Source organism: Patella vulgata, chromosome 8, assembly GCF_932274485.2.
Source record: "Patella vulgata chromosome 8, xgPatVulg1.2, whole genome shotgun sequence".
Lineage (NCBI taxonomy): Eukaryota > Metazoa > Mollusca > Gastropoda > Patellidae > Patella > Patella vulgata.
The window spans coordinates 32,904,249-32,930,926 of NC_065886.2; the positions used below are offsets into that span (position 1 = coordinate 32,904,249).

General features: G+C 36.4%; 1 protein-coding gene across 3 annotated transcripts in view; it reads left to right on the plus strand.

The window, feature by feature from the left end:
- Window positions 1-26,678, plus strand: part of LOC126829853 (polyunsaturated fatty acid 5-lipoxygenase) — a 78,532-nt gene that overhangs the window by 11,290 nt on the left and 40,564 nt on the right. For 2 of the 3 annotated variants that reach the window (XR_008788996.1, XM_050560016.2), the window contains exon 1: window positions 12,196-13,051. The exons of the other annotated variant lie outside the window; for it this stretch is intronic. Coding sequence is in view for 1 of the 2 variants with exons in the window: in XM_050560016.2 (XP_050415973.2) it covers window positions 12,560-13,051 (492 nt within the window). In the remaining variant the exon portion in view is untranslated. Of the gene's footprint in view, window positions 1-12,195; window positions 13,052-26,678 lie in introns of those variants that run through there. 3 annotated transcript variants of the gene reach the window in all.

Here is a 26,678-nt window from a genome sequence, read left to right on the forward strand (position 1 = left end):
ATAGTTAAAGGAGCTAAACCTCGATCTCAATATTTTCCATAATATTCGAAATTAAAAACACCAATTAGAATTCAGCATTGAACCATTTCTATCAATTGATGATCAGCTCTGCATGATTATTGATGAACTTTGTGGGGTTAGGGACGCGCGTAGCTCCTTACGATTAGTGACGCGTCTAGCTTTGTAGGGTTAGGGACGCACCAAGCTCTGCGTACGATTAGTATCACAGTAGCTTCAGACAGTTGCACATAATAAGTGCCTTAAAGAATATTGAGAGGTGGGGGCGAATGGGTTAACTAAAATATATCTGGTACTCTCAGATCGGGATGTTTTCAAAGTGTTCGTTCAAGGCTTTTTATTAGATTCCAGTTCATGCAACAAACCAACCAATATTATATCAACTCTTTCTATATGGCTACACAGTGTAGGCGATATCGCGTGGATTCATAGAATTAATTAGTTTCTTATACGTATCAAAAGTTTGAGTTTCTTAGGGTTTCAGGTTAAACAAAACATTTATTCTTATTGAATATCGTGTCAATCAAATACTGAACTGATTCGGAGTTTTTTGTCATATATATAAAACAAACTAATTAAATTCCATTGATTTAGTGTCTTATTATATAAAACTAATGTTGTACGATAAGCACGCAACGTCGTTACTCGAGAATCACAGTTTCTTGCATATTTCCTGAAGTATACCCCAAGGAGACATCGCATATGTATTTTAATGGGCCAAGAGGGTTTATTCCCTGTAGAAGTCTATTTAGAAAGGTATAATGAATGAAGCGGGTTATTCCGTGTCTATTTACACATAAAGATTTATCCTAGTCCTGTTTAACTACCAGGTACTTCTTTGCGGAAATACAATCTTTTAATTTCCGTGTACCCAGACTGAACATTTCTTGTACATACTGGGTTGTTTTTTTACGGCAATCTTAATGCTAAAGATACTTAAAATTGGATCCATTTTGCTTATGTAGTCATTCGAAAACCCCTGTCGTGATTAGACCAGTAGGACGTAAAACCCCACATCATTTAATTTCATTTCATTTGCATATCTCTGAATATGATATGAATAAGTAAAGTAAGTCCAGGGGCCTGTTTCACGAAATTTTAACTAAAATAAAATCCAAATTTTAGTAATTTGATTGGATAATATCAGATTGATTTTAGTGCTTAGTCAATCAAAATTGAAGTAGGCTATCTACTAAAATTTGGATTTTATCTTTAGTTAAGATTTCGAGAAACAGGGCCCTGAATAGCGAGCGATTAGTTACAATTCATCATTTCCTTCCTTCTTTCTCGGGGTGGGGGTGAAGGGGGTGGATGGCCGAATGGTTAGCACGCGCGCGCTGTATCATACGGTCTGTCATTGAGTCAACTGGCGGGATTTCGATTCCCCGGCTGTACGTGACAAGGAGTAGGGTCGCCTGTCCAACCTCGTGGGTTTTCTCCGGATCCTCCATTTTCCTCCCACTGCTAAAGACCCCTACGCGCAAACGAATGATTGAAATAAAATTGAACCATGTGTTAGTCCCGAAATGACCTAGTTTGTGTCGAGTAGACGTTAAACCCCATTTCTTTCTTTCTTTCTTTTCCTTCTTTCTCTCTATTTTCTTGAATAAAATTACCCCACCCCTCATATCTTTCCCCACATCTCTACGCCCGTGAGAGAAGAGCAGGATCCCACCTGTTGCTCACGTATTGTCCGCACATCTTAGTATGACGCATAGACGTGGGTTGCCGAATATAAGTTTATTATGTTCTAATTCGATGAATCGGACGAAAGAGGAATGGTTATGAGTAATATCAAAAAATCAATATATCGATTAGATTGTCATGTCAATCAAACAGAAGAAGTCTACATTGACAGCTTACAAGTTTTTAATTCAGTAGTTTGTCGCGGCATCATTTATTAACAGACTAAACAATTTACGTTAAAGATGTAATTGTAATTGTTCAGAACACCCACACCATCATGGTCTTCTGATGATGAGTTGTTTCTTGAAGAGAGTGTCAGTTGTTGTATGGTCTTAATCTTGTTCAGAACACCCAATGAACACCCATACGATTTAATTTAAAGATATAATTGTTGTGTGGTCTTAATCCTGTTCAGAACACCTACACCATGGTCCCCGGTCACATAGTACCTGATGATGAGCTGTTTCTTGGAGAGTGTCAACTTTTATTTTCAGATCTTAATCACAATTTATCTGCCTTGTAGCCCAGTTCTAGATTGGGCCAGGGTGGCTTATTGACTAAGGCGCTGACTCACGAACCAGAAGGTCTCGAGAAAGTTCATCGGGATGTTTCAGGGAGGTTATCACCTGGCCAGTGCGATAGAACGAAAACTTAGGTCCCGTGAGAGTTGTAATGCTGTAAGAATGGGCGGAGAAACGCTGTTGTCCGGGGGGAAATTCCGCTCATAGCACACTGCGTGGTGCATGCCCGCCTTTATTCGCGTGAACGCCAACGTATCCTACCCAAACGACATTCTACTTGTCAGTACTGAGAACTTGGCTTGATAAATCACGAGATTCTTGTCGTTCCGTGCCAGGATTCGAAACCGGGGTATACATTTGTTATTGTGGGCGCTTTGTTTGATGGGATGGGACGTTCTAGTGGTTTAATGCGTGCGCGTGAATCATAAGGTCTGTCATTGAGTCAAGTGGCGTGGTTTCGATTCCCCGCGTGTACGTGACAAGGAGTTGGGTCGCCCCTCCAACCTCGTGCGCATACCCCACGCAGTGTGCAATGAACTATGAGGGAATTATATTTGGATTTTCAGGGATATGCAACACAACAATCTCTCTCTTACTGTTCGACTATCGCAGCCCCATGAACACCCACTTCAAAATTCTTTGGTTCGCAGCGATTTTGTTTCGGAGGAGGTGGAGTGGGGCCATAAAATATGTATATACGGTAAAATAGATCCCCCCGATCCGACCCCCGATGTCTTGTCTTGCCCCACCAAATGAAAATTCTCTCGGTGGTCCTGGCAACGACAGACGACATAAAAGAATTCTGAAACGTGTTCACGTATAGGCTGGTGAGAACCACTTCAAAAACCCATGGGGACCGCTCATCTTTAACAGTTAGAAATTTCTCATCAATCGCGTCAGATTTCTAACGCGTAGTTAATTATTATATACAGATCGAAATTAATCAAATCAGTTGGGATGGTTTAAAGGAAGCGATCGCAAGCATTATATTATTTAATTACAGATTAATATGTCTGCTGATTCATACGAGGAACAAAGTTCCATTTTCTGAAAACATTTCTAAAAATAAGGTGTAGTGGGGAAATCCTGTGTATGATGCAACAATTTATTCCTGTTTAAAACAACGAGAATTATTTCTGTTAATTATGAATGGTATATTATTCTGTTACAGGAAACTATTTTAAACATGTATTAAGTGGTTTCCTCCCACAGCTATAAAGATCTATACGCTGAAGCGAATAATTGGAATACAATTATTGAACCATATGTTAGTCCCAAACTGACGTAAACAAAAACTAGTTGGAAAATCCCGCACTTAATATGCATGGAATTGATTCTTGTCTCAGAAAGATAATTACCCTTTAAAAAATATAGTTTTACAAATGCCGAAGTGCTCTTTTCTGGGGGTTGTAGCTTATTCCAATAATTGTACTTTTAATAAACGAGCTTTCAAAACTGGCTAACGGTCACAATAACGAGATAGGTATCGCTAGGGCGAGCCGGTCACCAGACTAAAGTTACAGTAGAATATAGAACATATAATCATATACAAACTTAGGATTAAAATAATTATATAATAATTATATAATAATATTTGATCAGAAATGTTAAATTGTACTAAGGAAAGAGATGTTTAAATACAGAAGAAGATATCGACATACCAAGAACGCGTGTTAACTATAATTACGTAATATATATCGTTATATTAAGTATAAACCCAAACAGTTAAAAGACTTGAAAGATTAGTGAGATATTAATTCGGACATTGGTCGATTGCTATTTTGACTAAAATTAAATAGTTATAAAATATATAGAAAGACACACTATAACACAAATATTACTTGGGGGTTTTAATGCACGAAGCTCATGATGTCTTATGTGAGCTATCTTTATTGGCGAAGCACGGTTTCCGGTGTTTTAAGGTTCCGTAAAAATTTCCAGAACTTTGACTTCCTATAACATGATATAACGCTTACACTTTTATATTCAAACTATAATAGGATGAACTTATTTACATTTATAACCGTGTGTCCGTATCATTAACAGTCCAAGGAAACATTTAAAGTCGATCGAAAGGTAAATGAACCTTCACTGTCACCTGCACCTGACGATGTTCTGCTATGTCGATGAACATAATAGTGGGGCGGTTAAGGAAGAATTTTTGGAAGAATCGTGCATTTTGGGTTAATAAAAGCATGAAACTTGGCACATAGATGGCATCAACCCTACTGAATATTTTTGGATGTGGATCCAATATTACCTCAAAAATGAATTTTGAAAATGAATATTACATCAGAAATGAATTTTGAAGATGGTAGATGATTGCTTAAAAATAAAAAGGGACAATTGTGAATTTCCCTCTTGGATTGGCTTGTAATAGCAAAGAGTAGTAGTTATTTTGATTGTAACTGGAATTGTTATACTGGATCTCACATAAACAAGATTTAATATTATTCCAGCAAAACAGTGGGGCATATATATCCAGTTGTTACGAATTTATCTATTCTATTGTTTATTCAGAAATGGTTCGAAACAGTGGTTCAGTGAGTAAGACTCGCCAAGAGCGAGGTCCAGGGTTCGATCCCTATGTTTGCTGAGAAAGTACCTCAGGATTTTCCAGGATGCAGCACGGGGGCTTCTCAAGAAACCAGGTTTATATGTACACGTTGACGTGCGCATAAAAGAACCCTAAACAATTGGAATTCGAAATAAGAGTAGGCCATAGCACCACTGTCTGGACCAATTTTCTTCATAGCACACAGCTTGATGAGTAACAATATTCATTAACTTTGTTAGTACAGAACAGTAGGACATTAAACCCCATTGCATCATTTCTGGTTCATAAGACTTATGTCCGGAAACCGTCTATGGTATCATCTAGACAGATGGATTCATATTTGTCAGTGTAAAATGAGTCATCAAAGTCTCTATGTCCGGCAACTTTTGTGGTATAGTCTAAGTATGGTATCCACAGATCATTTTCGTCTGTAATGTATTGCACACCAAGTTCTAAGTTTAAAAATAATCATCACGAAAATAATTTGAAATGCATTCACGACTAGTATAGGTATCCCAAAAGTCATCCCCCACGATTTCCTATTTTCTAATGTGTTGTTCTTACATGTAGAACTTGTTGTGAAATACGTCACTGACGAAAATGACCTGTGGATACCACATCTAGACTCTACTACAAAAGTTACTGGACACAGAGTCTTCGCTGCAAAAACGGATAACATTACCATTTCTGAACGAATAGGAGAACTTAAATTCTTAACAACTGCATATACCATAAATGATTCTCACTCCGGTAAAATGGTGCAAAGACAAAGGAGATGAAATTAAAAATGCCTCAGTTGGCCTCGTTGTATTGTTATGGGGTGGGGGTGGAGGGTCGGAATAACCAGATATTTACTCCAAAAAATGTGTCAATTCTTAAAATTATCATTAGCATCATATATTATGTTTTTATGCATAAAACAATTAAACTACATTTATTGTGCGTTAAGGTTAATTTCTTTGAAATTCCAATTAGCTTACTGGTAAGTTCTGCACATGGTTAATTGACTGACAGGTAGATTCATGAGTCCGGTCAATTTCAGTTGCCCTCAAAAAACTATTACACTTTGCTATTATGAACCAATCCAATAGAAATATTGATGATTGCCCCTTTTTTTCTGAAACAATCATCTACAATTATCAAATTCGGTGACTCTGAAAACTTAATAGAGGACATATTACAAGCCATATCAAACAGAAAATTGACGATTATCTTAAAATTTAATCATTTTAGGAAAATTCTGGCCGCCATTTTGAATTTCCGCCATCTTGGATTTTGGAAGCTCTTTTTTTTAGATTGATTTTAAGTTCAATCACTTTGAAACCCTTTATTTATCTATACTAATATTTGTGACTGTCGTTTGTCTGTTTGTCTGTCTGTCTGTCTGTTCGGGGTTGGCGGCTACACTAGGTCTGCCCCGAGTCTGAAATTTGGGGTATAGGGGTAGCTCGGACCGGGGAGTAACATAGGCCAGGTGGCGTTAGTCTACCACTTCCGGTTTCGGGGTTATGACCCCCGAGCGAAGCCGGGCATTCTTCTAGTATTACATATTACAAACCATATCAAAGAGTGAAATGACTTCTATCTAACAAATCGGCCATTTTAGATAAATGTTGGTTGCCATTTTGAATTTCCGCCATCTTAGATTTTGGAAACTATTTTTTTCTTTAGATTAATTTTAAGTTCAGTGACAATGTAAACCCTTTAAATTATATATTACAAACGAAATCAAATAGTGAAATGACTTTAATCTGACCAATCGGCCATTTTGGGTATATTTTGTCCGCCATTTTGAATTTCCGACATCTTGGATTTGGGGAAACTAGTTTTAGAGATTATATATTCAGTTCAATTACAACAAAAACCTTATATTTGATATATTACAAGCCATATCACCCATCCTATCTGGAAATTCATTTTTCTTCAAATTTTGGCGGCCATTTTTGAAAATGACGTCATAGATAAATATTTTTTCAAAAATCGTGTTCAGCTGGCAATTTCGCCTCTGGAAATTGCTGGCCTGAAATGATTTGTAAAGAAAATGTCTTATTGTGACACCCCTAGTTATATGTATATCAATGGATAGGCGGCCATTTTGGAAAAGATGGCCGTAACCACCACCAGGGGGAGCTGCTGAGGTGGATCATATCCCAAAATAATCAGTAGTGCCAAATTTCATGCTTTTAACCCAAAGTGCACGATTTTTTGCTTAACCGCCACACTAGCATTTTTTCAAAGTACGTATTTCAGATTTCCAAAACACGGATTTTTTTATCTAGAGGCACGCTGTAGAGATAGAGAGAGAGAGAGAGAGAGAGAGAGAGAGAGAGATGGGATTTAACGTCCACTCGACACAAACTAAGTCATTTCGGAACTATCATATGGTTCAATTTTATTTCCATAATTCGCTTGCGCGTAGAGGTCTTTAGCAGTGGGAGGAAACCGGAGGGCCCGGAAAAACTCCACGAGGTTGGACAGGCGATCCTACTCCTTGTCACGTACAACCGGGGAATCGAAACCACGCCAGTTGACTCAATGACAGACTTAAGATACAGCGCACACATGCTAACCATTCAGCCATCCAACCCCCAATTCATGGCTGTAGGCACGTTAAAACACGCCCTGTCTTTGGTACTGACTTGGAGAAATGAATTCTTGGGGTTCACGAAAAGTACGTGGTGGCATCCAGGCCCGTGGCCAGCCTGCTGGCTGTGGAAGGTCAGTGAACTTTTTAGGCAGGGGGGGGGGAGGGGTGTCATGGGCCATGGCAATATTATTCTCTAGTCAACAAGTTTCAACTCGCTCTACAACAAACCCATAGTTTCTAGCAAGCTTCGTCAAGTTCCGGTCATGAACAGCTAAAATATGAATTGTCCAAATATGTCGTTTTCGCAGACCAGGGTCGAAATTAAAATGTCGTCCCTTTTAATACTTTGGGAATGTCACACTGATCCGCAGTGAATATTCGCTTGGCCGCTACAATAACGATGTCGCATTAGGTCTGTAAAACAGATTGTGGGAATGTTTCAAACAATGTTTCTGTCACGTGTTATATCCAGCGCATTCGCAAACTGCCGAGAAATAGATTTCAAATGATCTGTTCACAAAGAGAGAACGTAAACGGCACCGGATGGGGTCAAATTAATTATAGCCAGTGCGGGATTAACATGGGGAAACAGGGGCGGATCCAGGAATTTTTGCAGGAGGGGATTGCCAGGTTCCTGAGACAATGTATCCCCCCTCCCCCCCCCCCCGCTCCCCCGCATGGTCTCTATCGTCATTTTGGCGTATATACATACACATTGAACTTTTTAAACAGAGAAATTCAACACCTCGTTTGACGTCAATTATTGTTATGAATTAAAGACTCAATACCACTCTTGTCGAACTGAATAATATGTCCCAATCTTTATTCTGGTCAACAAATTGTACTATTTTAGAATATTTCAATAATTGATGATACAAATTTCATCTTAACACACCTTATTTAAAAATTTTGAAAAATTCAACATAAGGGTTTGAAACGTCTAACGTAAACCTTTTCAAATGAAACTTCGATTTAAAAATATTTTCGAACCCTCTGGACAAGTAAAATAGGATGTAATGGGTAATTTACACAACAGGTAGGACACTTAAACATCTAGTACTTAGATAGAGATATTATTTATTTTCTGGAGCTTTCAAGCCAGCAAGAGTGTTATTGTCCCTTTAATACAATGACATTGTGATTCAATTTCATGGATACAAAGCATTAAATGTGATATCACATAATGTCTATATCATAATCTCGTGCTTTGAGTGCCCATCCTGTCCCACATCTGACGATAAAGCCGAGAAACTTTTCTCATAAAAATTGTTGATTTACAAAAAAAAAATATGTAGCTGAGCGGGGGGGGGGGGGAAGGTGTTCGACCCCCCCCCCCTCTGGATCCGCCCCTGGGAAAGGCTATAAACCAGTGGTTCCCAATCTTTTGTTGCTTTTTGTGACCCGGTTCCAGATCGCGACCCCTCGAAGAAAAAAATCACCTTTTACATCAGCATTACTTACGGATCAAAATTTTGTATTGAGAGACTGAGGAAACAAATCGTAGGCGTGAGAGAGGAGAGACGATTGAAAATCTGGCCAGAGGTAAATAGATCAGAGAAATGCTTTTCATGAAGACTTCAGCCTGCCAAGCCTATAGATAAATCCGACACTGCTTGTACATAAGCATCGACTATTTGCCATGGGGAGTAGATAGAAAGTATTAGAAGATTTATGTCCCCTTCGCCGTCACTAGGTTATAAAATATTCATTATCCGGACTCAAAATAACCCTGAAGGTAATTCCGCCATTTTAGAGAATGGGAACAACCAGACATACATGATGAAATAACAGACATACATGATGAAACAACAGACATTTAAATAAAAGCATGACAATGGCTACGTTTAAATTACACACTTATTACGTAATGTGACATTTTTTTTCTCATATTATTAATTTATCCTCAAGAAGTCTGCTTCTTTCTTTCAAAGAACGATTTCACATCCATGTACTTTGTTTTATAAGTTTGTATTAATTTTATTGCTTGTATATTTTCTGATTCCGCTGGGATATAATCTTTTCGTGTGATTTATTTTGTTGTGATTTCCTATTTCGTTGTGATCTCCTTTTTTGATGTGATCTCCTATTTCGTTGTGATTTCCTATTTTGATGTGATTTCCTATTTTGTTGTGATCTTCAATTTTAATGTAAAATAAAACTTTTGCAGAAACGTCGTACATTCGTTTTGTGGCCCTTCTGACATTGCAGGTGGGGTGGGTGTATGGCTAATTCAAACACTAATCCCGGATACATTATTAAAACTGCACTACATTATTAAATTTATGAGTGTCCAATACTAGGGAGAGAGCCCCCCTAACGCCTAACGATATAGGCGTTCAAGGACACAACATCTTGTGCGAATTGGGCTGCTTAAAAAGATCAACAATTATAAACATTATAACAGAATAGTAGAATTTCCATTAATTTACCACATACAACCAGCTATAGTTTACATATAAATTTAGAGGTGTTTTTATCCATCTTCAAGCCCTCTTGGCTGTGCCATATTTTCTGTTGTTTTTGTTGGGTTTCTTTGTTGTTTATTTTTAAAAGGTCCTTCTCTTATTTCGTAATAACAACATAAAATGGCCATTAATCTGAGCGATAATTAGTTTGCGCTCTTATTTTATGACATTTTCGTATCCAATTTCTATAAATCTGTCAATTTTGCGTTGACAGTAGGAATCTTTTGTTAACGAATATCTAATGTCATGTTCTACATATGTATACAATTACATGCCAACTGAAAATAACTGAAATGGGGTTTAACGTCCTTCTGATCTGCTAATAAATAAGGGCATAAGCCACGCAGTGTGCCATGGGGAAAATTATGCCCAGAGAGCGGTGCTATGGCTTCCAACTATCAGGTAGGTCTTCTCTGTGCTCGCTAGAAAATCCTGGTCAACTTTCTCGGTCGTGTTATATCCTCCTAATAAACACCCAATCTGCTTTACAGAGGGTTACGAAAGTCTTCTAATATCTCTGTAAAAGATGACTACCTTTAACACGACGTGACGTCTCATCACGCGGCGTCAATCATTGGCTCAATGGCGCGTGCATTGTTTACATAAGACGTTCTAGTTCGGGCAGAATGGAGACTTTTACTCATTTTAATACCCATTTACACTAAATAGGAAATAATTTTTCTACAAATACGTCAAAAGCCTTTATTTATTTTTCCAATGCATAAAAAAAATGTTTTAGAATTTAATTTGTCGCAGGAAAAAAGTTAATATTTCTGGCTCATTAAGTCGCATCGATGTCATCCTTATCAGTGATTGTAGCGGCCTAGCGAACATTCACTGCTGATCAGTGTGATATACACCGTCTTATTATAATATATCTTCATAATATACACTGTCGTATTGTAATATATCCGACTAATATACACCGTCGTCGTAAGGTAATAGTCGTATTATAATCTTCCTGATATACACCGTCATATAGTTATATATCTTCTAATATACACCGTCGTATTATATATGGGTGGTTGGATAACAGAATGGTTAAGGGGGGGGGGGCGGGGAATGGCCTAGTGGTCTAGAGTGTCGCGCTTCGACATCTAACTGGCTGGTCACCTCTGGCTAGCGGTTGTGGCTTCGATCCCAGGTGTGAGCGTATGTGGCTTGGGGATAGGGTCGCCTTTTCAACCTCGTGGGTTTACTCCGGGTGTTCCGTTATCCTCCCACAGGAAATATCACTACGCGTGCGCTAAGATAATAAAAATGAAAATAATACAACTTGTCTGCGATACCTGCATCTTCGGTGGAAGCGAAACTATTAGAGACTTTTGGCAAGCGTAAATTTCTGGCCCGTATCGCGTATCCGTATGGATTTTGCGTGTGACGTCATCAATGGGTGTGTATTTCTCATACGTGATACGACACACGGATACGGCAGCACGTATCGAACGTCTTTCATACGGAAAAGGTCCGTATAACATTGTCGTGGTCTTTTACCGTCTTTTTTGCTACTTTTAGACGCTGAAATTTTGTATCGTAGCGTTTTTATGAATGTTTGTGTATTCTAGAACACGAAGGTGTATATTTGATGTCGGCTGTAATGGGCACTTGACTAGTACTGATGGTGATCTTGGTAGATATCTGCCATTATGCTGTAATAGAACTAAGCTTAGCTGATCGACGCACACGTACGCGACGCGAAAATCTGCCAAAACTCTAAAACTACATCAACGCAACGTATCAAGTATACGATACGGATATGTGATACGGATGGTAAAATTCCGCTTGCCAAAAGTCTCTAAATTATTTTATTCCTTGTACCCTACGCATATATTTGTAGACTGAATAACAGTGGTATAAATTTAATTTAATATAAATTTGTCTACGATATCACCCTTGGTGGAAGTGGCCGTAAATCTCCAGGAACGAACGAATATACACGGGTAGATTGAATAATAGTGATTTAAATTTTAAATGGAACGATTATATGGAAACTAGATAAGATTGTAGATGTTTGATTGAGAGAGTCTTGCATATAGCACAATATTATTTCAATGGTTCGTTTCTGTACATAGTTCTTTTGCAGTGGAATGAAGTTGGGAAAACTTAGCTGTAACTCAGAATATAATACTGGCACGCAACATTTTTATCAATGGTTTCAAATTTCCTATAAATATATTATTATTATCATCCTGCTCAGTGCATATTGATAAATAATATTACCATATAGATAATAGCTGTACACCGGGAGTTAAAATGATTCCTTGATTATCAACCCGTCACGGTTGGGTGTTGATTGGCTACTGCTACACGCGGTGATCTATTTTTAGAATCAGGGGAAGCTTCCTCGGTGATGTGGTCACATTCCATTAAACAAGGGTGGGTAATTCACCGACGGAGGATGCTTGCTCAATGACAAGTCGTTCAACTATTCGTGTCTAAGAAAACGTACCTTTTTATGTGAAGGGGGCGGTGTGTGATATGACAAACAGTTTGTATCTATATCTCACGGTTGGAGGACAACGTCACAGATCACGTGAGTAGTATAACAGTGAATCCACCGGCGGAATATACCACAGTAATATAGATAACTTGGTAAACTCACAAACAGTGTGTGGGAAGTTCTTGCGCCGTGTTACATATATATACGGGCTTATCTCGCTAAGTTTTTCATTTAGATCTAACACCAACTCACATGTCTTCTTGAGAGCTTGGATTATAACAAACGATGGGGGCTTGTTTTAGCCGAATTCGGTCGGATTATGTAGTGTACGTGCGGACAGGTGACAGGAGGAATGCTGGCACCGATGCCAATGTGACGATTATTTTGCATGATGATGTGGGACATTCCACGGGGGAAATATCCCTGGATAATTTCTTACGCAACGATTTCGAGAGGGGCAAGCAAGACAAATTCGATGTTCCTCGATCTAAACTTCGACCTTTGGGGAAAATTACTAAAATAGAATTCTGGCGAGATGACGCGGGTATTGGCAGTGATTGGTATGTTGAAAGAATCCTTGTTGAGAACCGTCTCACCAACGATATTTTCGTATTCCCAATATTTCGGTGGATTAAGGCTGGATATCATTATATGATCAAACATTTGGACACATCCTTACCACAATCCGACGATTATCATGAACAGAGGAAAATGGAACTCGAAGACAAATGTAAAATATATCAGTATGCTCAAAAGGCACCGGGAATGCCCGTACAGGTATGGAACATTTTTTTTTATTAATCTCTTTGAGATCTGAGATTATCAATTTTTCTCATTGAATTTTTGAAATTGAAGATGAGCGTTCTGCACACAAATACGATATTTCCAAATTTTTATCAATTTCTCTGCGATCTGGGATTACCAATATTTCATTTTTCTTTATCTTTAATTTATCTGCGGTCAGGGATTACCAATTTTTCTATTTGACTTTTTGGAATAGATTTTTATAATGCAGACAAAAATACAACATTTCAAATTACATGTGTACCACACACAGAAGTTGACTTTGTTTTGCTTTTAAGCATGAGTGAATTGTCTTGGTTGAGTGATTTTCATTAAGTGTGTTGTTTTGTATTGTTTGTTTTTCCTGTGGTGAGTGAATATTTGTTTAGACTTGATGACAGTGTGACTCTCTATGTACCATGGCTGTTCTGATATCAAGAGATATTTATTATTAGTTTCTTTCTTTTTTTGTTGAATATGTCCTAAGAATGTTTTATTCTTCTTATATAAGAATGTTATTCTTTATATAAGATTAATATTTTTCTAGCTGAAACTGTGTTTAACAATTCGAAGACAGTTTTAATATATTCTTTGAAATACAAGTGTTGAAACATTGGGTATAAAAACAAGTGGTTTCTCTGGGTCCTCTTACTGGTAATGACCCCTACGTGCGAATTATTGAAATAAAATTGAACCATTTTAGTCTCGTAATGACCTAGTTAGAGTCAAGTAGCCATTATATCTCTCTCTCTCTCTCTCTCTCTCTCTCTCTCATATGCAAGCCTGTGCATAAGGCACCTGTCAAAGACATTGTCAGGAACAAATTATGAAGCAATGTATATACATGTTATGTAATAATTTGTGCCTGACAAAGTCTGTGATAGGTGCCTTGTGGCCAAGGGCGTGGATTTGTCATAACTTTTGGGGGGACGGACGAACCCTGGAACCTTTCATTACCAAACCCAAAAAATAAGTACGAACAGTTTACCAGTGCTATTTCGATGAAAGCTGTAACTAGGGGTAATATGATGACGACACGATATAGTAAAATTGACTACCTACAATTAAGGAGGAAGATATCGTGAAGATGAATTACTGTGGTGAGACCCAAGGCAGTGGTTAGATAGCCTTCAGAACGGGACATTAATGTGGATATAAACCTGAAAATCTGTCCTGGCAATCAAAATCATGGGGGGGGGGGCAGAGGCCTATTCACCCCCCCCCCCTTCCGATTCTAAGGGGGGGGACCCATTCCCCCTAAATCCACGCCCATGCTTGTGGCCAGGCTGGTATACATGTATGTTGTGTGATAATTTATACTGGACAAAGTCTGTGATGGGTGTCTTGTGTCCAGGCTTGCTCATATGAAAAACACACTTACGCAGGACATGCTGTGTATAATATTAAGACTTGTTATCTATGAAAGTCCTGGTCAATAACAGGGTTGTAATTTACGAGGAGTAGGGTTGCCTGGCTTACCTTCTACAGACCCCAATGTACCAGCAAATTAATAGATACATGTATATTAATGTAATGATCCAGTACAGTGTTATAGTGTTGAGTGAATGTTAAACCCTATATCTCTCACAAATATTTATGTTCAGAACAAAATTGTATTTTTAAAAAGGAAATTTTTTAAGTCATTGAAAAAAATTATTTATTAAAATTTAATAACAAATAAAAAACATGTATATACATTTTTCTGCCATAATTTAATCAAAAATTATTACATTCATTACAAATGGCTCACTACGACAAATAATAATAATTTGTTTTGCAGAATTCACAACTGCTATACTGTAGTAACAATTTTAATAAACTTTTTCTTTTGTTATGCCATTTTTACTTATTTTTACATCTGTGCCATATTTTCCATGCATCAATAAAAAATATCTATAAACAATGTTGATGATAATAACATAAATATACATTGTTCTATGTATTTAACAGTGAGATGACAAACAATGTATAAACTTCATACATGTACATCATACATCACAATATACATATTATTGTCCCTAATAAACATCTTAGACTACAATATACATATACTAAAACACAACACAATTTATATGGAAAACAATCACTGGTTTATATACATATAGCGCAACATTTCGACAAGTATTCTTGAATTGCTATCAAATAGAAAATGATAAGTTATACATGTAGTACACTATATACCAATAAAGAGAACACATAGTTTTGCAAATAATCTGTTTAAAGATGCATTATATGTAAGATTTAGATAAAGAGCTGGCTGTTCCTACTATAATTTTTCCAAAATAGATAATGAAAAATGAATATATTGAAAATATCATTCAAATTACTTTATTCTGAATGAAGTTATCGGTATTTGGAGGTTTGACAAGATCTGGCATTGATTGGTTATTATTTTAACAATGGTACTTGTTATTCGAGACTTAGCCTCGCTTCTCCATTTTAAATCAAATCATTAAATGGCCAAAGCATTCTAATCTACTAGAGAGTTGATTATGTTAATAAATGTTTAAAAAATAATTTACATTTGAAGCCAAAATAAAGACCCGCAATAGGCAGATTTAGCTGTTACATAATGCATCTTTAAGATTGTAACCAATCTTTTTAGCAGGAAATCAAACTCTTGCTGTCATCGGTGACATGTACATGTACATCCGTGTAGATACATGTACCTAATGGAGTCAAGTGGTCTGATCCCATCATACAGGAAATAAAATAAATGCTTTTTAAAGAAAAATTACATCAATAAAAATTTACATTATCTTTTTCACCTTTCTAATCTAGATTAAATAAAGTCACATCAAGTCTCTTATATATGTGATAACTGAGAATTTAATATCTAAAAGTACATTAATATGCCCTGGCCCAAATTCTTACAATAAATTTTAATAAAATGACCATGTGTTAGTCCCAAGAAGACCTGTTTAAAGTAGAATCAGATTTTAAAAATGAATATCTGTCCAAAGATGGTTCAATTCTATACAGTATTTTCAAAGGTATGATGAATTATAAATTTGTTAAAGTAGCTAAGTCTCTAACTCAATATCATCCAAAATCTTTGACATTGAAAACACGAATTATTTGTCAATTTAAATCAACATTGATGTCATGATCTTACCGGACAAAGATGTACTTCTGATATCAAATATTTAAGACAAAATAAACATTTTACGATTGGTACACGAATCGTGTACCATAATGCTTTTCAGCGCTATTTGTCATAAGGGACTCGAGAAACGAGGCTAGGCATATTGCGCAAGTCATGTCAAACGGTGACTCCATATTCTTATCTGGAGAGCATGCGCAATAAATATTATCGGTGTATACTGGAATAACCAGACGCTAGAAATTGCCATTCGATTGAGACTTCTGGCATCTTCGGCAAACATAACTGTTTAGAAATTACAGTAAAAACAGAAACGGTTGAATGTAAATCAATTTAAATACAGTCATATTACATTATTATATGCGTTGCGACCCATTTGTGTCAATTTCTAGGTCCCAAATATTAGCGATTTAGCCCCTTTAACCATCGGTAGTGTAGGCAATGATTAGAAATTACAATAACTTTTTAAAAAAATTGTATGTAAATAAATTTATATACATTCATATTACGTTAATATGTACTTTAAGACTCATTTTTGTCTATCTTAAAGTCTCAAAGAATAGAGCCAGACGCTCTTTAAGTTAATTCGTAATAAAATTAAAAATGGTGACCAGTTTTTGTTGTTCAAGGGTGGGCTCTGTACTCTGTATTATAGTTCAAAACAGGGAGTCACTGAATGAACATTAATATTATATCTTTGTTGGCGAATAAAGGGTGTTCATAAAAAAAACACATCTATCTGAAGTTGAACCTTTGAAATTGGCCTGTCAGATGTTTACTTGTACGTAAATGTTGTCACAAATTTCATTTATACTCCTTCGTTTCATAGAATATATTTCTTCTCAGTTGAAATATGATACAGTATACATGTAGTTAGACAAAGGTGAAAGAGGACTATTATTTTTTGGTGGGTTACGGTCTCTTAAACTTTAAATGGTCGTAACTTTGAATAACTTTTGAAACATAACATTTTTTTACATTTAAGTAGTTTGGATTGTATATTAATGTATATGGTCATAATGTCTATATTTAAAGCAGCTAAGTCTCTAACTCAATATCATCTAAAGTCTTCGACATCAAAAACCCCAATTTGAGCCAATTTAAATCAACATTGATCTTGTGATCTTACCAGGAAAATAAGGGCTTCTGATATCCAATATATCATTGTACCATAATGCGTTTCAGCGCCATTTGTAACAAGGGACTCGAAGAATGGGGCTAGACATTCCACAAGTCATGTCAAACGGTGACGACATATACTTATCTGGAGAGCATGCACAATGAATACTGTCAATGTAGACTGGAATAACCAGATGCTAGAGATTGCCATTCGATTGAGACTTCTGGGTATTTCGCCGAACATAACTGATTTGAAATTAGAGTAAAAAACGGAAATGATTGAATGTAAATCAGTTTATATACATTTATATTACATTATAATTTGCACCCATTCGTGTCAATTTCTAGGTGCCAAATATTAGCGATTTAGCTCCTTTAATTATAGTATCTTAAACTCTCCTATTTAAACTTTATTCTAGTTATTATGCTGAGGCTTATAAAAGAAATTTGGTGTAATAGTTTAATTTAATTAAGATTATAAATATATATATATATACACTATATCATTACTGCTCTTAAAACCTTGAGTTTCTTCAATCATACCTGGCTTAATAACATCCACTTACATTAATTAATAAGTAGTAATTAAGTCATTAATCTTACTGATCTTTTACCTGTCCTCGTTATAAGCAGGTCTTCATTCATCTTCGCTACTGATGACCTGGAATTTGAAGAATTAGAAATGTGTGGACCAAGCCCCGCAAAAACCTCAAAGGTCAATGATCACAGGTTGAAACTTTTAACAAATTTTCACTCCTACTCTATATTGTGCTTGACTGACTATGATGACTATGATAACTATGATGATAATAATAATGTAAACTTCAAAATATTATCTGAACCAAGCATATGAAATGGTAGTGCATTAAAAGTGACACATACTATTAAATTTACTAGAATCAATAGCAAATAGAAATTATACTGTATTATATTGTATTTTGTATATGAAGTGTACATATTGTAATTGTATGTTGTATTATAATTATCAATAAGGAGAAGATTTGATATAAACCCTTGGCTTGTTTTTAGAATCCTTATTATTTGACAGTGTCTGTATTTAACAGGAATCTGCAGAAAAGTAAGATGTTAAACATCGTTTCATTTCATATTTCTAACATTTGAGATATATATATGTGAATGCTCTGTGAAATGAAATGAAATGGGCTAGAGAAGATGGGCATATGCATATACAGTGTGCTATGAGGGAAATTTTCCCTGGACAGCGGCCCTACAGCCTAGTCTTTTATCGAATTCCAACTGCCAAGGGATCTTTTATGTGCACTCTAATATGTACACGGACCTCAGTTTTTCATTCCATCCAAATGACTAGACAGCTGTCCTTGTCATTCCCATCCGTCCTGCACCACTGAAAGGGGGAAATCACGGCCGGAAAATCTCGAACTTTCTCAGCCAACATCGGGAGCGAACGTGGGACCTCCAGGCTAGCGAGCCAGCATCCTACCCACTTAGCCACCGTGGCTCTCCTGACTCAATGTGTCTTTATAAGTGGTGTATCTGTGGAAAATAGCGACCATAGCAAGGACTGGAATAGCACCATTGTCTAAACATTTGACACCCATTTTATTTTTAGATAACTTTACCATACAATCAGCTCAATTTTGTTAACAAATTATGGCACTGCATGAAAATTACAACTGCACGTTCCTTACAATGATCTTACAGCTAGTATCTCTAAATATAATACTAGGTTAACCTATAGATTTAGAGATTCTCCTAGTTCAGGCTATTCTAAATGCAAACCACTTCAGTCAAATCCGTTGTTTATCTTTCTATAACTTTGTACATTTGCCGTTTTGGTTGCCAATTAATTTAAGAATTTCAAATTTCAAATACTGTATTTGAGACAACAACAGAGTGTGTTTGATACTCTATGCTGTGGATGGCTATAGATATAGATTTTTTTACTTCAACAGAATGTAAATATAAAAGGTGATTTGATTTATGAGTCAACCGTCTTCCTTAGTCAGGTTGGTGCAGAAAAGTAGGTTGTTAAAACCCATTTCATTTTAATTTATTTCATTCACTTATTTAATTATGAATCAGTGACAATGTTACTACTTCAACAGGTAGAGTTAACTGTGGGTTAATTAGTATATTGCTACTTAAATGGGTAGATTTAATCGTGAGATAATTAGTGTTGCTACTTTAACAGGTAGAATTAATCATGGAATAATTATTAATGCTACTGTAGTAGATTTAACTGTGAGATAATTATTAATACTACTTTAAAGAGTGGATTTTATCAAGGATTATAGTATTTCTACTTTAACAGGTAGATTTAATCGTGGAATAATTATTAATGCTACTGTAGTAGATTTGAGATAATTAGTATTTCTATTTTAATAGGTATATTTAATCAGGAGGTAATTAGTATTTCCACTTTAACTTGTAGATTTAATGGGGAATAATTAGTGTTGCTACTTTCACTTGTAGATTTAACTGTGGGATAATTAGTATTGCTACTTTCACTTGTTAATAAATAGTATTGCTACTTCCACGTGTAGATTTAAGTGGGATAATAGTATTGCTACTTTCACTTGAAGATAATGTGGATAATGATTAATGCTACCATGAATAATTAGTATAATTATGTATATACTAATACTGCCAGTGCTTGGCTAAACTTTGTTAATGAAAAGCAGTACATGTAGGTGAATTGTAACCACTGCCCTGGCAGCATTATCTGGCAGCGTTCCACTAAAAAAGGGTGACGGGTCTCCCTGGATAAAATTAACATGAGATAAGAAAATGTTTAGCACCAAAAAGGGAAGGTGGACATCATAGAGGCTTTTCTAGGGCTGTCAAAATATATGTAATCTTATACATGCTGTTGAATGAAAAAATGCAGGATTTTGTCATCAGAAAATCTAGAAAAAATCTATATAATTTCAGCGTATATATATATGTAGCTTTTATTTCATTTCAAGAGATAAAAGATTTATTGTATGGTTTACCCCCCCCACCCCCGAAAAAGTCTTAATCACGCCCCACACGTCCTATCCCTCCTTCAACAGACTCTAATGATGTAGTCAGTAAGCAAATGTGACCTTAGCCTTTGATTAGAAACGAAAATAATGAAAGAAATAATTGTCTTTTTGTTAACATTTTTTAAAGATTAATTCAGAAGATTTAATAATTCATATAACCATAGTAAACAGACAGGTACACAATCATCCATGTAGAAATAATAACTGTAGATCAATACACGATGTTGACTAACAATTAGAAAATGGAATCAATATTTGTTTAAATGTCTGTTTGATGTTAATCAATTCAACTGTTACTCGCGCCACTCAAATCATTGTTTCAGACGTTGTGATGTAATCAGTACGCAATCAGGGAACAATTAAAATGGAGAGACTTACATTTTTTTGTCCCCAGTCAATTGAAGAAAGAGAAAGAGATAAATGGGGGATTTAACATCTACTCGACACAAACTAGGTTGTTTCGAGATTAACACATGGTTCAATTTTATTTCAATAATTCGCTTGCGCAAATGGGTCTTTAGCATTGAGAGAAAATGACAATGTGTAACGGGACCTCAATTTTTCAACTATCCAAATGACTAGACACCGACCTTGTTAGGTCCTCGGTCTTTTTAGAATAGAGGAATTACATATTTCAGTGTACTGTTTGCTTGGTTTATAGAGTAAGAATCCTGTGGAATATCTCCCAACTCTCTAGACAATATTATCTGTTATCTTGTAAAATCTACCTATATATTATCTTGTCAAGAAAACAAACATTCTTTCACAGATTTATCATAGGACATTTTTTATTTGCTATGTGAGAACACCATGCGATTTCATGCCCCCCCCCCCCCTTACACCATACATAATTGCCATACAATTCAACACTCAAGTCTTGTTACTAAATGCCCCCTTTGTGTGTATACACGTAGTCTGTTCATATACTGGGGACACCTAGATTAAAAAAAAAGCTGCATATTCATCTATCGTTAGATTATTACAGAGTTTCAAGGCCTTCTTCATACTTTGAATACAGGAAGTGCGAACATTTGAGCAGTTTGTATGAATGCTGTATTCTTTTAACTTAAAACAGCATGTCGAAGTGCCTACAAATACCCCCCCCCCCTTCCACTGGCAGTTGGAATTCGATATAAGAGTAGACTGTAGCGCCACTGTTCGGGCAAAATTGCCCTCATAGCACACTGTATGGTGTATGCACGTCTTCTTAGCCCAGTCGGAACAGAACAGTAGGACGTTAAACCCAATTTCATTAATAAACATAATCAGATTTTGGATCTTGTTCAGCCTTGTTGTACTGAATAGGCCTGGCGAGGAAGTGTCTAGTCATTCGGTTGGTACAAAAAAATCAAAGACTTGTGTACAACCTTGCTGATGCTGTTCGACGAAGATTAAATGGTGGTTGCCTATGTTCATTGCTGCAGAAAATTAGGATGTTAAGTCTAAGAGCTGTGGATACCTTTACAATAATATAAAAATATCAGCCAAATCATAGGAAAAAAAAGACAAATCAGGAAAACATGACACGCTAGAAAGCCTAAATTTGAGTGACTAGTGGCTGATTTTGCAGGCTTTTGTAAGAGAGAGCGTTAGGACCAGGAGAAAATTCACAAGAATGGGCAAGCGACCACACTCCTTGTCATAATTGATTGTGCAGTTGTCCACGAGTTTATGTTCGCGTCGTTTGATGTTTATAAATATTGTTACACAATAAAAGTAACATGAACCATCGGTTATTTTTTCTGTGACAAGGAAATACTTAAATATCATTGCAAGTGGTAAAAACAGAGTCAGAATAAAGCGCAACATTTCAATAGAGTTACCCACCCTAATCCTTTATATATCCTGCTAAATCTTTAAGATAAACATCTCCAAATCCTCAAGGTAAACTCCTCGGGTTTCACAAGAACAATTGTTGGTTGTATGTGTGAAGGTTGAGTGAAACGTAATACTATTATATATTGTACTAAAATTATACATTTACAGAGGGTACGACAAAAAATAACTCGTTATTTCAGTTGGTTCATTGTTTTTGTTGTGTATTGTACTAAAATTATACATTTACAGGGTATGGCAAAAATTAACTGGTTATTTCAGTTGGTTCATTGTTTTTGTTGTGTATTGTACTAAAGTTATACATTTACAGGGTATGGTTATTTCAGTTGGTTCATTGTTTTTGTTATGTATGTGTTTGATTGTTGTTGAAGTATGTGATAATTGTAAGTCTGTAAATAAAAGATATATTACAACAGTCAGTTGGCTTGTGGAAGGAAGGTTCTAGAAAACCTTTGATAATGAAATGTGATAAACAAAATAAAACAAAGATAGAACTAATTATTAAACTGTAAAATTATGATGGAGAAAGAGTTTAACATAGAAAAGGAAGAGAGAGAGGAAGAGAGAGAGAGAGAGAGAGAGAGAGAGAGAGAGAGAGGGGGGGTGGAGAGACAAACAAACTAGGTCATTTCAGGACTAACACATGGTTCAGTTTTATTTCAATAATTCTTTAGCTGTGGGAGGAAACCAGAGAACCTGGAGAAACCCACAAGGATTGGAGAGACAACCCTATTCCTCATCAAGTACAAGCTGGGAATTGAAACCACACAACTTGATATCAATGACTGAATTTATGATCCAATAGCATGGGTAAAACCAATCGGCCGACCAACCAGGGGTAGTAATGATATACTAGTATGAACCAGGGGTAGTTAAGGACTATAGAGGTAATAATGATTTGAACCAGGGCTAGTAATGTTGTGTTTCAGGAGTACATGTAGCCTACTAATGCTGTATGCCAGTGGTAGTAATGATTGTACCAGTAGGGTGTCAAATATTTTGATTTTAAACCGTTTTCAGTGCCTTGTGCAGACTCTGGCTGATTTATATATCACTCCTTTAATTATTATAGATTTTTCTATTATTTGACAAAGAATAGGTTGTTACAGGTATTCCTATTGGATGATAGCAACAGAATACAACAGCGTTGACCTATAATAAAAGTTATTATATTTTCAATAACAATCCATAGTCTGCTATAAACATCAACAATACAACCATTGACAGTTTGATGGACTCCGATATTCTGTTTATTGATATCTGATTGTAAGATCATATAGTACACTCTATACAATATGTCTATAGTACGATTTTGCCAACTCAACCAGTAAACAATATACCACTCATATTGATAGCGTTTCATAATGATTCATGTGAAAGGCCTGAGCATTTCATAATGTTTTGCGTGAAAGGCCAAAGTATTATAAAATCCTGGTCATTTCATTGTATATAAAAAATCATAGCACTGTTGCTCTGTTAAAGCCACTCGTTGTAATTTTCATTTTCAAAATCTAACTCTTCCAGTTAACGATGTACCTCTCATATTGATACTGTTTGATACTGTTTGACGTGAAATGCTTGAGCATTTCGTACTGTTTCAGGTGAAAGGCATTTCGTACTGTTTCAGGTGAAAGGTCTGAACATTTCGTACTGTTTCAGGTGAATGGCCAGAGCATTTTGTACTGTTTCCCATGAAAGTCCTGAATGTTTCATAATGTTTCACATGAAATGCTTGAGCATTTCTTACTGTTTCAGTTGAAAGGTCTGAACTTTTCATACTGTTTTAGGTGAAAGGTCTGAACATTTCTTACAGTTTCAGGTGATAAGCCAGAGCGTTTCGTACTGTTTCACATGAAAGTCCTGAACGTTTCATAATGTTTCACGTGAAATGCTTGAGCCCATCCAACTATTTTACTCAACACTTATAGGTGGCTTGTTTATATCGTCTGAAGAGTATGCCGATCATATCTTTGTATGTAGGGGTCTTTAGCAGTAGGAGGAACCTGGAAGACCCGGTCAGAACCCACGAGGGTGGACAGGCTTGGAATCAAAACCACGCCACTTGACATAGTGACAGACCTTATGATGCAACGCGCATGTGTTAACCATTCGGCCATCCAACGCCCACCCAAAATGAACAGAACTGAAGCGTTTTTGGACAGATATTTGTTTCAGTGATTAAGCTTTTTCAATCTGACAGTTTACAAGGACAGTGTCTAGTCAGTCAGATGGGACAAAAACTTGAGGTTCTGTCTACTCGTTGACCTGCACATTGACAGTTGGAATTCGAAATAAGAGTTTTTGATAATTATGTTTTAAAATTTTCATGATGATAAGGTGTTATAGTTATGTTATCAATTGCCCTTCTGTGGGTACAAGAAATAATACTAACATGTTGTAATCTTTTAGGAAGCTCTTAAAATTGTCTTGACCTATTTATAAAACTTTCTGACCTTACTAACCACATTATTTATACTTATATAATCTACCCGGATATTTCTATAGATCTGTTGACCTAGATAAAGTCATTTGTTATTAAGGGCAGTACACATGCAGTACGGTACTATAAGGGTTTTAAAATTCTTATTTTCACTCTTTATGATTGGTTGTAAATATTAATGCCTGTTGGGAATCAAACCCGAGACCCCAGGCATGAAGTCTAAAGGGAATTCCTCACGACCAAGTATGTTTAACTTCTTTGCTAGGCATTTACCTTTACAATGATGAAAATATCAGTAAAATCATAAAAAGAAGGCAAATCGGGACAAAAAATGAAAACGTCAAAATTTGGGGTGACGAGTAGCTTATTTTGCAGGCATGTGGAAGAGAGAGTGAGAGGACCTAGACAAAACCCACAAGGTTAGGCAGGCAACCTTACTCCTTGTCATTTCGAGACCATGCTACTTGACTCAGTTACATCCTATAATCTAAAGTCTTCCACCCCTCGACCATGCATACCCATTACTTATGTAAGAGTGGTGTGTATAGCCCTTAATACTCTTTATATGAATGACGAGGCCATGTTTTATGGTCTGAAATGTTCTATATAAATACTTGGAAGTGGAAGTGAGTTGACTCAATAACAGAGCTTATGATCTGAAGTGTTATACACTCCTTCCTCGACCACCCAAAACACATGCTTATATATGAGTTGTGTGTATAGCCCTTAATACTATATTATGAATGACGAAACCATTAGTGCAACATGCACCCATTATTTGATTAGTGGTCTTGTGTAAATACGCAGAAATTGCTAGTGGAAGTGGGTTTACCAGTACAAGTGTAATGCACATACGCATATGGGGAATAAATTATAAAAATTGTTTTCAGGATATGGCATCTCAATGATAAGAGATGATTAACATTCTTCCGTCCGTCCGTTCATAATACATGTAGATGTCAACTTACTCCTATGATATTCTAGTTATATATCTAGTCTATAAAGTACATGTATATAGTCTATAAAGTGTGCAGGAGAACCACACTGACTACACACACAACACAACTGTTAAACAAACCAGCACAAAATAAAACTAATAAGACAAATCTGCACAAAACAAAATCAATAATACAAACCTGCACAAAATAAAACCTACATGTATAGACACACCACGATGGATCTGGGGGCCAGCCGTATACGTCCACTGCGCTGTACAGTTCCGGACCTGTACTGATACGGACTTCACTCAAAATGAACGAAATAATGATAACGACTTACAGGAAAGATGTACAGTAATGCGATGGGTCTTGACAGAAGTCCTGTGTTGACAAGAATTAGTTATTAAACCCTTGAAGATCCCCGATAGGCAAATACATGTACCTCCTTAAGACGTTTGTTTCATTACCAACAGTTTTAGTTAATTGAAGTAAATTTATGGGATAAAGTTAAACAGATATGAACATGTAGGGAAGACATGGTACAGCTGTGTAAATATATACAACGTCTAATACTGCTCATAGTTTAAGTGGGAAGTCCCTGTGACTCAGTGAGTAAGACGTTGGCCCGTTAACCTGTAGGTCCTGTGTTCAATCACTGTTTTAGCCGAGATAGTTTATCAGGTTTTCTGGGAGGGGGGTTCAACCTTGTGAATGGTGCAGGAAGGAGGTCCTGGCAAGGGACAACAAATAGTTGTTTGGATGGGATGAAAGAGCGAGGTCCATGTACACATTTGCGTGTACATTAAAGATCCCTTATAAATTGGAATCCGATATAAGAATAGGCTGTAGTGCTGCTGTCCGAGCAAAATTCCCCTCATAGCACACTGTATGGCGTATGCCCGTCTTCATTATCCCATAGGTGAGCAGAACAGTAGGACGTTAAACCCATTTCATTTCATAATTTAATTTGGTATTTAGACAAACTATTTCCACTGTCGACATCGTGCTAATAGTTTAACTATTTAAAAACATCATTGGTATGGAGATGGATGTTGGGTGGCCGAATGGTTTAACATATGCATGTTAGATCATAAGGTCTGTAATTGAGTCAAGTGGCATGGTTTCGATTCACTATACTTATACATGACAAGGAGTTGGTTTGCATGTCAGTCTTTGT